This window comes from Carassius gibelio, chromosome B6 (genome assembly GCF_023724105.1).
Source record: "Carassius gibelio isolate Cgi1373 ecotype wild population from Czech Republic chromosome B6, carGib1.2-hapl.c, whole genome shotgun sequence".
Taxonomy (NCBI): Eukaryota; Metazoa; Chordata; class Actinopteri; order Cypriniformes; family Cyprinidae; genus Carassius; species Carassius gibelio.
The window spans coordinates 29,755,313-29,769,953 of record NC_068401.1 but is presented as its reverse complement, the minus strand read 5'-3'; the positions used below and the strand labels follow the sequence as shown (position 1 = coordinate 29,769,953).

At 38.6% G+C, this 14,641-nt stretch overlaps 2 protein-coding genes across 7 annotated transcripts in view; both read left to right on the top strand.

Annotated features, from left to right (window-relative positions):
- Nucleotides 1–420, top strand: part of LOC127959637 (low-density lipoprotein receptor-like) — a 14,886-nt gene extending 14,466 nt beyond the window's left edge. Inside the window, exon 16 of the mRNA XM_052558926.1 lies at nucleotides 1–420. This exon is cut by the window's left edge and continues 783 nt beyond it. The gene's annotated coding sequence lies outside the window, so the exon portion shown is untranslated.
- A 6,915-nt stretch (nucleotides 421–7,335) lies between these two features.
- Nucleotides 7,336–14,323, top strand: cdkn2d (cyclin-dependent kinase inhibitor 2D (p19, inhibits CDK4)). 6 transcript variants are annotated; one of them, XM_052558941.1, is made up of 7 exons: nucleotides 7,336–7,957; nucleotides 9,230–9,353; nucleotides 10,072–10,202; nucleotides 10,268–10,521; nucleotides 10,682–12,256; nucleotides 12,333–12,486; nucleotides 13,543–14,323. In XM_052558941.1, exons 6-7 carry the CDS (start codon nucleotides 12,346–12,348, stop codon nucleotides 13,903–13,905), a joined length of 504 nt encoding a protein of 167 aa, XP_052414901.1. In that variant the 5' UTR covers nucleotides 7,336–7,957; nucleotides 9,230–9,353; nucleotides 10,072–10,202; nucleotides 10,268–10,521; nucleotides 10,682–12,256; nucleotides 12,333–12,345; the 3' UTR covers nucleotides 13,906–14,323. The 6 variants fall into 6 exon arrangements, with proteins under 6 accessions (XP_052414901.1, XP_052414900.1, XP_052414898.1 ...); XM_052558940.1 differs by having other exon boundaries at nucleotides 10,664–12,256; XM_052558938.1 differs by having other exon boundaries at nucleotides 10,268–10,884; nucleotides 11,571–12,256.
- The last annotated feature ends 318 nt before the right edge of the window (nucleotides 14,324–14,641 follow it).

The following is a 14,641-nucleotide window of genomic DNA, read 5'->3' as shown; positions in this document are numbered from 1 at the left end:
TATCACACCGTCTTAAACCTTTACACACACCGTCTTAAAGACTTTGTTAGAAGAAAACTATTATTTATTGTGTGTACATGTGTGATTTTGCTTTGCTTTATTTTTTTAGATGTATTGTTTGTTTATCAGATGTGATTATGAAATGTCCTCCAGAAATGGATGTGCACTACCGAGGGAATGAACCTGTGTCATTCAGGGACTTTTATATGTTTATGAAGGATGGAGCGTGACTGTGAAGGAAAGCTCTTGAATCTTGAATCTGCTGATGGGTCATCTGAGGTCAGTCTGGTCAGATGAACCCGTTCCTTCACCTCAGGACTGATGTACGGTGATCTGAATGTTCTTCACGTTCAGAGAAACAAATGACACCCAAAGAAACAACTCCGTTGTTTGTAATAAATCACATGGTGAACCCAGTAATGCATGTGTTTGTCTCGATCTCTCGATGCTTCTCTCATCCACACAGACGTCTGATATCAGATGTGTTATGGGCAGCTTCATCCCTGCATTATTAAACACTGTTCACTCATCTGTGCATGTTTCATGAGCTCATCAGTGTGAGTGGTGTACTTCACTCTCGTACAGTATGTAATCATCTATTCCATGGTCTTCAGACGACTGGTTCATGAATCAGAGGATCTGTGAAGTCACGAGGACGTGCTGAGATCTGCACACGAGGAGAACCGTGTTCATCACTCACAGCTCAACTCTGCAGCAATCTCTACTTTAATTATTTAAAATATTTAAATTCTTTCATTGATAGAACCATATTTACAGTTTTATTTAGATCTGAGATTAGATCTGGGTTCAAACACACCACAGCTGTGACGCGGCAGGGGGGCGTGTCTTGTGTGTCGTCATGACAATGATCAACTGAGACCTAATTCCCTGCAGATTTTGAGAAATTGGATCCTTTGAGATTTTTTTTCTGCAAAAAAAAAACTTTGCCTCTACGAAGTTTTATGTTTTTTCTCTTTTTTATTTTATTTTTGTTGTTGCTGTGATCTAGAGTTGTTTAATATGCATTATATACATTATGCAGTTATTTTTAATCAGAATTAATAAAACCCAGGACAGGTCATCTGGTTAAAACTGTAAACAGTGTGGAAAAGATTCGATGAGCTGAAGCTATTTATTAAATAATAATAAAAAAATAATAAAAATATTAGATTTTTTTTTAACCTTTATTTAACCAGGAGAGAATCTCACTGAGACTAAAATCTCTTACAGGAGTGTCCTGACCAAGACAGACAGCCCAGATATACATGCAGTATATTACTACAGACACACACACACACACACACACACACACACAGAGTGATTCTGCGTGTAAAATCCTCAGTCATAAAGTATTCTTCACAGACCTTCAGTTTTCACACAGCAGGACGATCAGGATTGTATTGAGGGATGACAGTGTTGTTTTGTTGCTCCTTAGCTTAGTAAGCTTAGTAAGGGCACTACTAAGGTCAGTTTTGGTTCACAGCGTCGCGCGCATTTTGCCCTCTACTGGCGCGCCTCCGCGGTCACGTGATCTCCGCCCGCGGTTTACCTGACGCTGCGTGACGTCACCGCGCACCGTGACTTTAGGCTTGTTCGACTTCATGCAGTTTTGCGCAAACCGATCGTCGGCTGACTTGAAGCAGTGCATGCCGGTTAGAAATTTTGTCCGACTTGATACAGCGCTGACGCCACGTGACTGTGACGTGTGCCGTCAAAGTACCACGAGAGCGATTCGAGAGTAGCCGGAGAACTCAGCCAGCGCAGCTTCTGAAGAGCGGCTGCACAGGTTCTGATGACGACACAACTGATCCACGATTGGCTGGATTCACTGATGACACCGATGACGTGCGTTTCAAGTTTATTGCGAGTCGGCTTCAGTTTCAGAAATTCTCATATGGACTTTAAAAACAGTTCAATACGTTTTTATGTCGTCTTCATCTTATAAATCATATTTATTAAATATTGTTTTACTGTATTTACTTTATTGTTAATATAAAGTTTGTGTATGTTTATTTTGCATGACTTTCTTTTTTATACAGACCTTTTACAGTATTCAGCAGCATAACCTATTCAAATGAGCATTTTTAAGAACTAAAATGTTAATCTAAAAAGCATACAATCTAATGTGGTCATAAATGCTCCTATACAAATGATACATAATACATTATGTTCCTCCATTTGTTTGGTTTCTTCATATTCTCTAGTTTATTTAGCTGTGTTTATACTTCACCTGCATGTGGTTAGCAAACTGCTAACAACTTGCTGTAACTTCAACTTGACAACACTGTTCACTTTCAAATAGTTGGTCTAAATCACAATATAAATCCAACAGAATTGTGCTTTTCTGTATATGAAAATCAGTGGTGTTATGTTTAAAATGTTAAAAAGCTCAGCAGGAGGGCACTGTAAATCTTGTTGCTGAAACCTTCTTAAAAAACACATACCCACCAGGGAATTTTTTTATAGGTTACTTTTATCATTTTGTATAAGCAGAAACACCCATGTCATACTGATAAAGTATATATCCAATATGGTATCTTGTTTTGGAAGGCACCCTTCCAAAACACCACTTTTTTTTTTTTTTTTTTCAAAACACCACTTATACACACATTTAAACGCGATCAAGTAAGCAATCGCCACGTGATCTGCCATGACTGACGTAATTGCAGCAAACTACGGGAGCCACAACGTGTCCGGCTTCATATCTCCGCTTGCAGCTCCTCCCCACCTGCACGCGGCTACTCTCGCCGATCGGTTGCATCCAGCCGCAGCCGATGTCGAACACACCTTTTATATTAACTCTCCGCTAAACGCGGGGATGTTTTTAGGCTTGTTCGACTTCATGCAGTTTTGCGCAAACCGATCGTCGGCTGACTTGAAGCAGTGCATGCCGGTTAGAAATGTTGTCCGACTTGATACAGCGCTGACGCCACGTGACTGTGACGTGTGCCGTCAAAGTACCACGAGAGCGATTCGAGAGTAGCCGGAGAACTCAGCCAGCGCAGCTTCTTTTTTTTTATTTTATTTTATTTTTTTTTTTTTTTATATTTAATCTTTAATCGTCTTTAGCTCACTTGACACCAGCACACAAACTTTCGTCTAAAACACAAATGAATTTAATGAACATTTTCAATACAGCAATCCCCAAATAAAGCAATTTTCAAAATAATTACCTGATTCCAAAGTATTTCAAGGTCGCTGACGTTTCCAAACGAGAAGGGGTTTATGCCTGCGGGATGTGTTCAGAAGCAGAAGAACACTTTCTGTTTGAGACGTAATGCCTTTTTTTTTTTTTTTTTTTTGATGTAAACTTTTATTAATTAGCAAGATCAAAATTACATGTATAAAACAAACATTATACATGATATAGACAAACATTACACATGAAATAAACAATTTCACACTAGGGGGCTGTATCCACATAGGCTACTAATTTATATAAAAATATTAAAGCGTTTACAAACTTTCACTGTTTTAATTGCTTTTTGTTTCAATGAAAATCGTATAGTATCAATATAATGCTCCATTTCCTTCCTAAAAGAGATAAAACAAGGTTTTTTGCATGAGAACTTACATTTGTGAATATGAAATTTTGCATGTAAAACAATAAGATTGATGATGTAAACGTTTTCTTTGCTGTTTTCCAACATACCAAATAATACATATTTCCATAACAAAACAAAATGATGATCGATATTCTGCACAATAAAATCGCATAGATTTTGCCAAAATAGTTTTACAAAAGGGCAATGCCAAAACAAATGTACCACAGTTTCAGGGCAACTAACACAAAAAGAGCAACTAATATCGATATCAGATTTGAATTTTACCAAATAATGTTTGGCTGGGTAAATCCTGTGTATAATTTTGAATGATACTTCCTTAACCTTGTTTGTAATCAAATATTTATTAGGTATTAACCAAACCTTTTTCCAAACAATATTGTCTGTCAGGCGATTCCAATAAGAATTAACGTAAGGCAAAGACACAATATCTCGTTGAAATAAAGCTCTTATGGAACTGTTGTGTAATTTTAAAGAAAAACAGATGTTACCTATATAAGAACTCATTACATTAGGCAGAGACCACTGTTGGATGTTGATTCTTGTCTGATGTCTAAATAACATGCAAACTTCAGGAGAAATAGCCCCAAAAACTTTGGCATAGTCCCCTGGTGTAACAGGAATCTTATACTGTGCCAAGAACTCTCCATAAGTAAAAAGAAAACCATTCAAATTAAATAACTGATCCACCAATATGATGCCATTATCAAACCAGTGTTTCAGATAAAGTGATTTGTGTTTATATATTATATCCTTATTATTCCATATATAGTATCTATGAGGAGAAAAATTGTGCTTGTGGATCAAAGACCATGATAAAAAGGCCTGACGGTGAAATTCAGCTAGTTTAGCTGGTATTTTATCAATATTATAATTACAGCTAAGAAAAAAATGAATACCACCCAATTTTGATAGAATATGGGAGGGAATAAAACACCAAATGGAATTAGGATTTTTAACAATTTGTTTAAGCCAATTAATCTTACATGTATTATTCAATGTAGCAAAGTCCAAAACATTTAAGCCACCATTCTCATATGAATTCATAATAACTGTCTTCTTTATGTAATGTATTTTATTTCTCCAAATGAAATCAATCAATATTTTGTCAATTTCTTTACATAGTTTTTTATCAAGATGTAAAGCCATTGCTGCATAAATAAGTCTAGAAATACCCTCTGCCTTTGTAATTAAAACTCTACCCCTTAAAGAGAGGTCTCTTATTAGCCAATGATTTAACTTTTTTTTAGTTTTTTCAATAATAGAACTAAAATTCAGCAAGCACCTTCTTTTCTGGTCTTTGGTTATCAATATTCCAAGATATTGAACCTCATTCTTTAAGGGAATACCATTATAGTTATTTTTGAGACATTCCTTTATGGCCATAAGCTCACATTTAGCCAAATTTAAGTATACCCCAGATGCTTTTGAAAATTCGCCAATTAGATCAGTTGCCACAGATATCTGATTCTCATTTTGAATAAAGAGAGTAGTGTCATCGGCTAATTGTGTAATTTTTATCTCTCTATCAATAATGGTAATACCTCTCAGTGGGCTTGATATAATATGAGAGGAAAGAAGCTGACTTACTAACAAAAAGAGGTATGGAGATACTGGGCAGCCCTGCCTAATACCTTTGGAAATATCAAATCTAGGGGAAGTACCATTAAATAACTTTATAGAACAGTTACCATTTTTGTAAAGGGTTTTGATTGCTGTAGAAAAAAAAATTCCAAAATCAAATTTCTTTAGAGTATCAAGGATAAACTGATGTTCTACAGAATCAAAAGCTTTACAAAAATCTAAAAATAATATAAAACCATTATCATTAATCAGATCTGAATAGTCCAAAATGTCCAAAACTAATCGTATATTATTTGTTATGTGCCGATTTTTCATGAATCCTGATTGCGATTCATCGATTACTGAATCTAAAGTTTTTTTCAATCTTCCAGCTAAAATTAGGGCCAGCAGTTTATAATCATTATTCAATAAACAAATAGGGCGCCAATTATCAATATACTGTCTGTCTTTATTTGGTTTGGGAAGCAATACAATTAAACCTTGTGTTAAAGTAGGTGGAAGACACTGTTTTTTTGTACTTTCAACAAAAACCTCTAAAAGAAAGGGAGCCAATTCCTTTGAAAATAATTTGTACAATTCTGATGTCAGGCCATCAGTACCTGGTGATTTGGAATTTTTCAAATGATTAATTGCATCCATCAGCTCGCAAATTGTAACAGGTCTGTCACAAAGTTCCTTTTCAGTTCTATTAATAGGTTTAATCTGCAACGAATTCAAAAAGGCTTAGGCTGACACCTGAGAGTAACTAGATGTATACAATTTTTTATAAAATTCACTACAATATTGAGAAATAACTGTATGATCATCTGTTATAACCCCATTAATATTTAATTTATTAATGGTGTTATAAACAAAGTTCCGCTTTTCTAAATTAAAAAAATAATGTGAATTTTGTTCCCCTGCTTCAAGCCACTTTTTTCTGGAACGAATAAAGGCACCTTCAGCTTTTTTCTTATACAAATCATCTAGTTTAATTGATAACTCAGCCATTTCTAGTTTTTCATCCTCTAAAAGAGAGTCTGGATGTCTCTGAGACAAATTTGTTATCCTTGTTATTATTCTAATTTCTTTGTCACGTTTACTTTTGGCCATGAAGGAACCATACTTTCTCATATATTTGCCAATTTCAAACTTTAGAAGTTCCCAATTTTTACCAAAGGCATTTTCCAATTTAGCTTTAAACCAAAACCTACAAATCAGATCTTTAACTTTATTTTGGACCTCATTATGCAGCAAGAGGGAATTATTAAGTTTCCAATATGAGATATTTGCATTATGGTTTTTGGAGTGCAGATTCACATTTATATAGATGGCTTTATGATCTGTTAAAGGAGTATGTAAAATATCTACTTTGACCCCATCTTTATTAAAACTTTCTGAAATTAACCAATAATCTATTCTGGATAGATTAGAGCCAGATTTATTACTCCATGTGAAGGCTATGTCATTAGGGTGTTTAACTCTCCAGATATCTTCTAAATTAAATTTGTCCATGAACATTTTTAGATTCATATTTATTGAATTTGATCGACCTGGTGGCCATTTATCTTTAGTACAGTCCTGAATAATGTTAAAATCCCCTCCCATTATTATATAAGCATTTGGATATTTATCCAGCCAACCTTCAAAGGTGTTCCCTACACCAGCGCAGCTTCTGAAGAGCGGCTGCACAGGTTCTGATGACGACACAACTGATCCACGATTGGCTGGATTCACTGATGACACCGATGACGTGCGTTTCAAGTTTATTGCGAGTCGGCTTCAGTTTCAGAAATTCTCATATGGACTTTAAAAACAGTTCAATACGTTTTTATGTCGTCTTCATCTTATAAATCATATTTATTAAATATTGTTTTACTGTATTTACTTTATTGTTAATATAAAGTTTGTGTATGTTTATTTTGCATGACTTTCTTTTTTATACAGACCTTTTACAGTATTCAGCAGCATAACCTATTCAAATGAGCATTTTTAAGAACTAAAATGTTAATCTAAAAAGCATACAATCTAATGTGGTCATAAATGCTCCTATACAAATGATACATAATACATTATGTTCCTCCATTTGTTTGGTTTCTTCATATTCTCTAGTTTATTTAGCTGTGTTTATACTTCACCTGCATGTGGTTAGCAAACTGCTAACAACTTGCTGTAACTTCAACTTGACAACACTGTTCACTTTCAAATAGTTGGTCTAAATCACAATATAAATCCAACAGAATTGTGCTTTTCTGTATATGAAAATCAGTGGTGTTATGTTTAAAATGTTAAAAAGCTCAGCAGGAGGGCACTGTAAATCTTGTTGCTGAAACCTTCTTAAAAAACACATACCCACCAGGGAATTTTTTTATAGGTTACTTTTATCATTTTGTATAAGCAGAAACACCCATGTCATACTGATAAAGTATATATCCAATATGGTATCTTGTTTTGGAAGGCACCCTTCCAAAACACCACTTTTTTTTTTTTTTTTTTCAAAACACCACTTATACACACATTTAAACGCGATCAAGTAAGCAATCGCCACGTGATCTGCCATGACTGACGTAATTGCAGCAAACTACGGGAGCCACAACGTGTCCGGCTTCATATCTCCGCTTGCAGCTCCTCCCCACCTGCACGCGGCTACTCTCGCCGATCGGTTGCATCCAGCCGCAGCCGATGTCGAACACACCTTTTATATTAACTCTCCGCTAAACGCGGGGATGTTATTAACTCTACTTTAAACTTGTTTAACACTGATCCTGTGGTTTTATACGCGTTAGAGCATGTCTGCTTCAGCCGTGTTCGTGCTGGATCTCAAGGGGAAGGTAATTACGGCTCTTTATGAGCGACTTTATAAAGATATTAGTAGATTAAATACACTTGATTTAATCAGACGCTGTTTGTAATAATCTGTGAGCATTTCTACAGCTGTCTGCTTCACAATAACAACAACAACAACAGTTCTTCGAGGAGAAACAAGTGGTAACGTTACAGTATTTAATGATATATGGTAGTATTTCACTAATTTTGAAAGAGTTTTCTACTGGATCTGTTTTAATCCCGCTGACCGCTTTACTGACCGCTGCTGGCCCTGAACAGGACTGTGTTGTGCTGCCCTCTAACTTTATAAAAAAGTAAAAAAAACAAAATTTTGTTTACAAATGACAATTGTAGTTCTCGAAAGTTCCCTATGGCTATGACTTTATTAATGTTTGTCTAATTTATTTTATAGTTTCAAGCATTTAGTAATCATGCAAAAGAAAAATAAGTTTTACTATGATAAAACCATGTTTATTTTTGTAAGCGTTGTGATGTCCACGTTTTTTGTTGAAGAAATTATAAGGGCTGGGTCATATAGCAAAAAAGGTGGCCAAAAATGAAAGATGAAATGTTTGTCCAGTAGCCTAAAAAAGGATTTGATTTGATCCTTCTGTTTTGAGTTTTGTAATGATTTCTGACATTCAAACACGTTATCAACTTTAACAGCCAAAAAAAGTTTCATATGGTTGTGCCTGAAGTGATGCACAGGCTTCATTTTTACAGTTAACATATGATTTACGGTTTATTTTAATAAATATAAAAAATGTAAAAGGTGTGCATTATAGTTGACACCTAGATGAGCAAATTACATGTGTTTTTATGACTGTAAGTAATTCTCCTCAAATGCTATTGATGTTTGGAAAAAGTGTATATTAATATCTCATGTAACTTTAGAGATGGTCCCTAAATTTGCGAATGTCCAGTTACAAGCCCACTTTAAGCCAGTGTTTTTACATTATCTCTGCGGCGGATTGCTGATGTGCGTCCATCAGTTATGATCATTCACTGACAGGAGCGACCGCGGATGGGGATGATGTGTGGTGGTGTGAGAGTCCAACACAAACTGTGTATTCTGTGTGTAGAGACTGTACTGACACTTCAGAAGCTGTGAATGAGCCGTTTTAGGACATGAGCAGATGTCACTTCCTGTCCGGACAGGAAAGAGTATTATTAGAGATGACCCCATTATAAGAGTGTGTTGTGGAAGTACAGATGATGGAGCTCACTTGATTGAGCAGATCCTCCACGATGAAGGAAACCTGTCTGTCCTCCATCAGGTGCTGATACGCCGTAATGTTGACATGACACAGATCGACCACTTCTTCACCCTGCTAATGCAACAGGAAGAGGAGGGGCTTCTCCGCCCTGTGATGTCACAAGGCAACGTCCACTTCACGTCAGGTTTGATCGTGTGTGATTGTGTATCGTTCGGTAAACACCTGTTTGTTAAAGGCCTCATGAATTGCCTTTGTTTTGTTTTATCTGAGCTGTTCTCTGAGCTCCTCTTATAATGTTATCAAGCTTATTACATCAGTAATCATCACATTTAGAAGGAATAGGCTATCTTCCATCCTGTTTTGACCCTCTCATCAGAAAGCTGTGTTTGAATAGATGTGGAGGATTGTAGAGCCGGTGTCCTGACATTTTATCCTACCCTGTCAGATTTTCCTACGCGGGTTTACTGCGCACGCGCACATCAATATCGCGTCCTTTGTCTCATGCTAAACAACGATATTTAATGTATCTGCATTACTGTAAGGGTAGGTTTAGGGCTGGGGTAGTTGTAGACTTTAATAAAAACGCAATCTAATTGGTAGAAAATAATATTTATTGTTGGTTTCCTGTAACTGTATCCCTTTTAGCTACAACCGCGAATATAACACATAATTACTGTATTTGCAGTACTGTAAGGGTATGATTAGGGTTGTGGTAGGTGTAGACGTTAATAAACCATAACTTTACAGTAGAATTTTCGTTGTGGAATTTTACTACCCACTGTTTTGGTGGGAGGTAGGAAAATCTGACAGCGTAGGACAAATCGACAGAACACCGGAAGTAAACACCCACTGCTGTGAGTGTGTAACTGAGAAACAAGCGTGTGTCTGTGTTGTGTGTTCAGGTGTTCACGGAGTACTTCAAGGAGCTGGAGGAGGAGAGCATTCAGGATAACTTCGTGGTGGTGTACGAGCTGCTGGACGAGCTCATGGACTTCGGTTTCCCACAGACGACAGACAGCAAGATCCTTCAGGAGTAAGACACGTCTGCTTCACGCCATCGAGCCGAGGCTCTTCTCCTGACACCTGTTTCTCTCTCAGGTACATCACGCAGCAGGGGAACAAGCTGGAGGTGGCCAAGACCAAAGTGCCCACCACGGTCACCAACGCCGTGTCCTGGAGATCTGAGGGCATCAAATACAAGAAGAACGAGGTCTTCATCGACGTCATCGAGGGAGGAAAGGAGTTTCTGATGCGTGCACACTTCTGTCTGCCGAGTGTAGAGAACGACGAGCTCGAGGGAAGACCTCCGATCACCGTTTGAGATCCTGTGTTTCACTGTGTCCGGTATTCAGGTGACTTCACATGTGTTCCCATCCACCATCTCCCTGTTTACACTCTTCACCCTGTTTACTGTTCTGATTAAAGACATCGTTCACCCAAGAATGAATATTCTGTCATTAATGACTTGCCCTCATGTGTTTCCAAACCTGTAAGAGCTTGGTTCATCTTCAGAACACAAATGAAGATATTTGTGATGAACTCCGAGAGCTCTCTGAGTCTCCAGAGACAGAAGGATCCTAACACCATCAAGACTCAGAAACACAGCAAGGACATGTGAAATGTGTGTATGATCAGTTGTGAAACTCTTATATTGTGAAGGTCATGAAGATCATTGAGAAGAGAGGCTCTCAGGAGCTGCCCTCACTCGCTCGGAGGTCAGCGCATTACGCCTATTATTCACACAAACAACAGTGTTAAACATGCTTCTGCTCAATCAAATATCTGTCTATTAAAATGCTCTTTTTGTCTATAGTGTATTACCACATTGCTATTTATAATTATTTGTGTTACTAGTGTTTATATAACCTTAAATTATACGCATGTCTGTACTATGTCTGTACTTTCTGTACTGGAAGCTCCTGACACCAAGACAGATTCCTGTGCATGTTTGTGTGTGTGTGTGTGTTTGTGAGTGTGTGTGTGTGTGTGTGTGTGTGTGTGTGTTTGTGAGTGTGTGTGTGTGAACCTAAAATACTAAATATAAATACCGACATAAATACAAAAACACTTACAGTCGATATCTAGCAGAAGTCAGAAAGAGCAAACATGTTTACACACACAATGAATCCGGTGCAGAAGGAAGTACAGACGGTGCAGATGTATACGCTATTACACTAATATAAGAAGAAGAATGCACTATATACAGAAGCAGAAATATGGGGGGGGGGGGGGGGGTAAATTAATGTAGATATGTTAAGTGTGCAGGTATATTATTTACAAATTATCTCACAAAGCAGGCTTTTAAAAAAGACTGTTGGTTGATGTATACCGGATGATGTGTAGAGGATGATTGGTATTAATTATCATCATGTAATAGTATTTATATATCCATGTGTTTCAGATTACCAGCTGAGGACAAACAGTTTATGAGACGTGGCTGAAAACTACACAGCAATCTGTGGTAGAAGTTTATTAAATGTTTTTAGTAGTGGGTTTTATCCTCTGAGAATTTCATTAGAAAAAAATTATTGTATAAATCGTTAATCTTGAATGTAAACACACCCAGCATTTCAGTCATTTTCTAAAGTGCTTTTTGCACCAGATCATGGAATATGTTTTCAATCATTTCTGTTTATTTTTGCAATAAATGTAATATATTTGTCCTGGAATAACTGATATATCTAAATATGTTTATTAACATGAGCGTGTGTTGGCACGAAAGCCCGCTCTTTTCCGCGCGCTCTCTCTCTCTCTCTCTCTCTCTCTCTCTCTCTCAGTGAATGAACGCAACAGTTTACAAAATAAACCTTCTCAAATCGCCCGCCTTCTGCGCTCTACTTCCTCATTGGTCGCTGGCGCAGTTGCCACGGTGATACTGTAGCAACGCCTATCGGCACTCCTCCCTTTTGTCCAATTATGGCAGCCGCGTTGGTGTGTGTGAGCGCTGATTGGCTGCGGCGCTGTTGTCGGTCAGGCGCGCGATGTGAAGGCGCTCAGCGCGTTTATTTCAGATTGTTTTGACGGATTCCAGTAAACAGATAAACAGCCAACGGTCGCTCATTTGCGGACTGACGCACACAGACAGCGGTAAGCACTTCACATGCTGTTTGTGTCGATGCTGTTGAGTCGGTTCGTGTTGTCACTCAATGTTTTCTCGGATCAGATCTCCTCAGAGGATGGTTGTGGACGGGTTCGGCCGCGGGAAGAGTCTCAGCGCGGCGGCGGCGCGGGGGAATGTGGACGCGGTGCGGCGGATGTTGCAGGATCACCGGCTCCAACCGGACACGCTCAACGAGTTCGGGAAAACCGCACTGCAGGTCAAACGCTCTTCACATTTATAGCATAGAGTTACAGATCCTCACTGCGCTGTTTGTTTCGCTTTCCCTTCCAGCCGCGATGACGTCACGACGAGCTGTCACTCATGACAGTGATCTCGATTGACGTCACGCGCATTTTATGATCAGAGCTGTAAGGGGCCTTGGGAAATGTAATAGCTTACAGATAACAAGTTACCCTGTTTAAAATTTAACAAGTACGGTAACCATGTTAATTACTTTATTAAAGTACTTTTGGTAATCATGATCAAACATTAATCTTACGGTAGAACTCAACTCAGAACTCAGATCAGAATCATCTTAAAGCACAGCTGACACTAAATCAGACTTTAGCAGCTCTTTTAACTTCTGAGACTAAATACAGATTTAAAATCTTAAGATATAGTTTAAAAGCTAAGATATTGTTTCTGAAATCAAATCTTTGTACTGGGTGGGGGGGGGGGGGGGGGTCAATAAAGAAATGAATTGGTTAGTCTGAACAACTGGTTAAACTGTTTAGACTAGTCTTAAAAAGTTAGTCATCTATTTTTTTATGCTTGAAGACTGGTCATAATTTTTTTTTTATTCAGTTATGAAGAGGAAGACTGTTCTTGTTTATTATAGTGGATGAGTAAGACTGGTTATCTGTTGCCAGCTGCTGGTTAGTTAAACTAGTTCTTGAGACTCTTAACATGGTCACCAAGTTATGCATCTAACCTCTGGTTGTTTCTGTGAGTTTTGCATAGTATTTTCTTTACCCTTTACTTCAAAAACTGTGTCCAAAAAGGGTAATATTTTCTCAACTCCAGAAACACTGATGTCTCATATTTCAGAGCAGTCACAGCAATTTGGTAAAGAAATCAATTATATCTGTGTGTGAAAATATCCCCCCATCATACTGAACATTTTCACACATAACTGTGATTTAATTACACATTTCCTCTCAGCAGCAGATTAGAGTTAGACTTGTTTAGTGATTAAAGTGTGTAAGCAGCTCGTGAACACTGAGGCGTGGCTCCTGAGTGACAGTGTGTGTGTGTGTGTGTGTGTGCGCTGCAGGTGATGATGATGGGCTGCACCAGTGTGGCTCGTGTGCTGCTGGACCACGGAGCTGACCCTAATGTCCAGGACCGCTGTGGAGTGACCCCTGCACATGATGCGGCCCGCACCGGGTTCCTGGACACACTGAGGGTTCTGGTGGAGCACGGGGCCTCTGTTAACGTCCCTGACCACAGCGGAGCCCTGCCCCTCCACACGGCCGTCCGCGAGGGCCACAGGGACGTGGTGGAGTACCTGGCCCCACTCTCTGACCTCGGGCACCGGGACGGCCGTGGGGTCACCGCTCTGGACGCGGCCCGGGACGCTTGCGCTCTGGAGATGGTGGAGCTGTTAGAGCGTCTGATGGGGACCAGTTCACACTGAAGAACTGTACGCCTCGACTCATGAGAGGCTTGTATTTATATCAATCTGTTGGATGTTTGAGTAGTTGGTAGTTGAACTCATCACATGTAGCACTGGTTTTGCACAGAGCGGATCCGGGACGGCTCTCCTCGAGCGGGTCTGCAGGCACACCTGTAAATAACACTTTCTTTGGTATCTTACAAAACATTTCTGTGCAGAAACTTGAACTGTTAACAGTTTTATTCTTGTGAAATTATTTCTTGCCATCCGCGCACTGATGAATTCTTGCTTTGCGTGTAAGTTTGCTCGGATTAATGTCTGTAAATAACATTTTATGAATTTATTTGACCTATTTATTGAAGAATTGTATATTAACGTTTGTTTACCGTGGTATTTCAGATGTTATTTATTAAAGTGTTTAATAAACTGAAAGAACTAACGTGCTGTAGCTGTTCGTATTTTCCAGCAGATGGATCCCTCTTCAAAGACATGAACAAAAAACACATGCAGTCATATCAAGCTTTTATTTCTGAACCATGCTGAGACTCAGGAACAAACACAATCTGACACAGAACTGAACTGTTTTCCTCTGTTTCTGGAGCTCAAGGTGACCCTGAACGGCTCAACTTCCCCACAGGAATGTGTGCCACTGTACGAGACAAACCTTGTGCTGTCACAGGACACAGACGTTTACTATTGAGAGGACACAGACACAATGCTGGGTTTGTTCTCTCGCTGCATTCAGGCCAAACTCTCA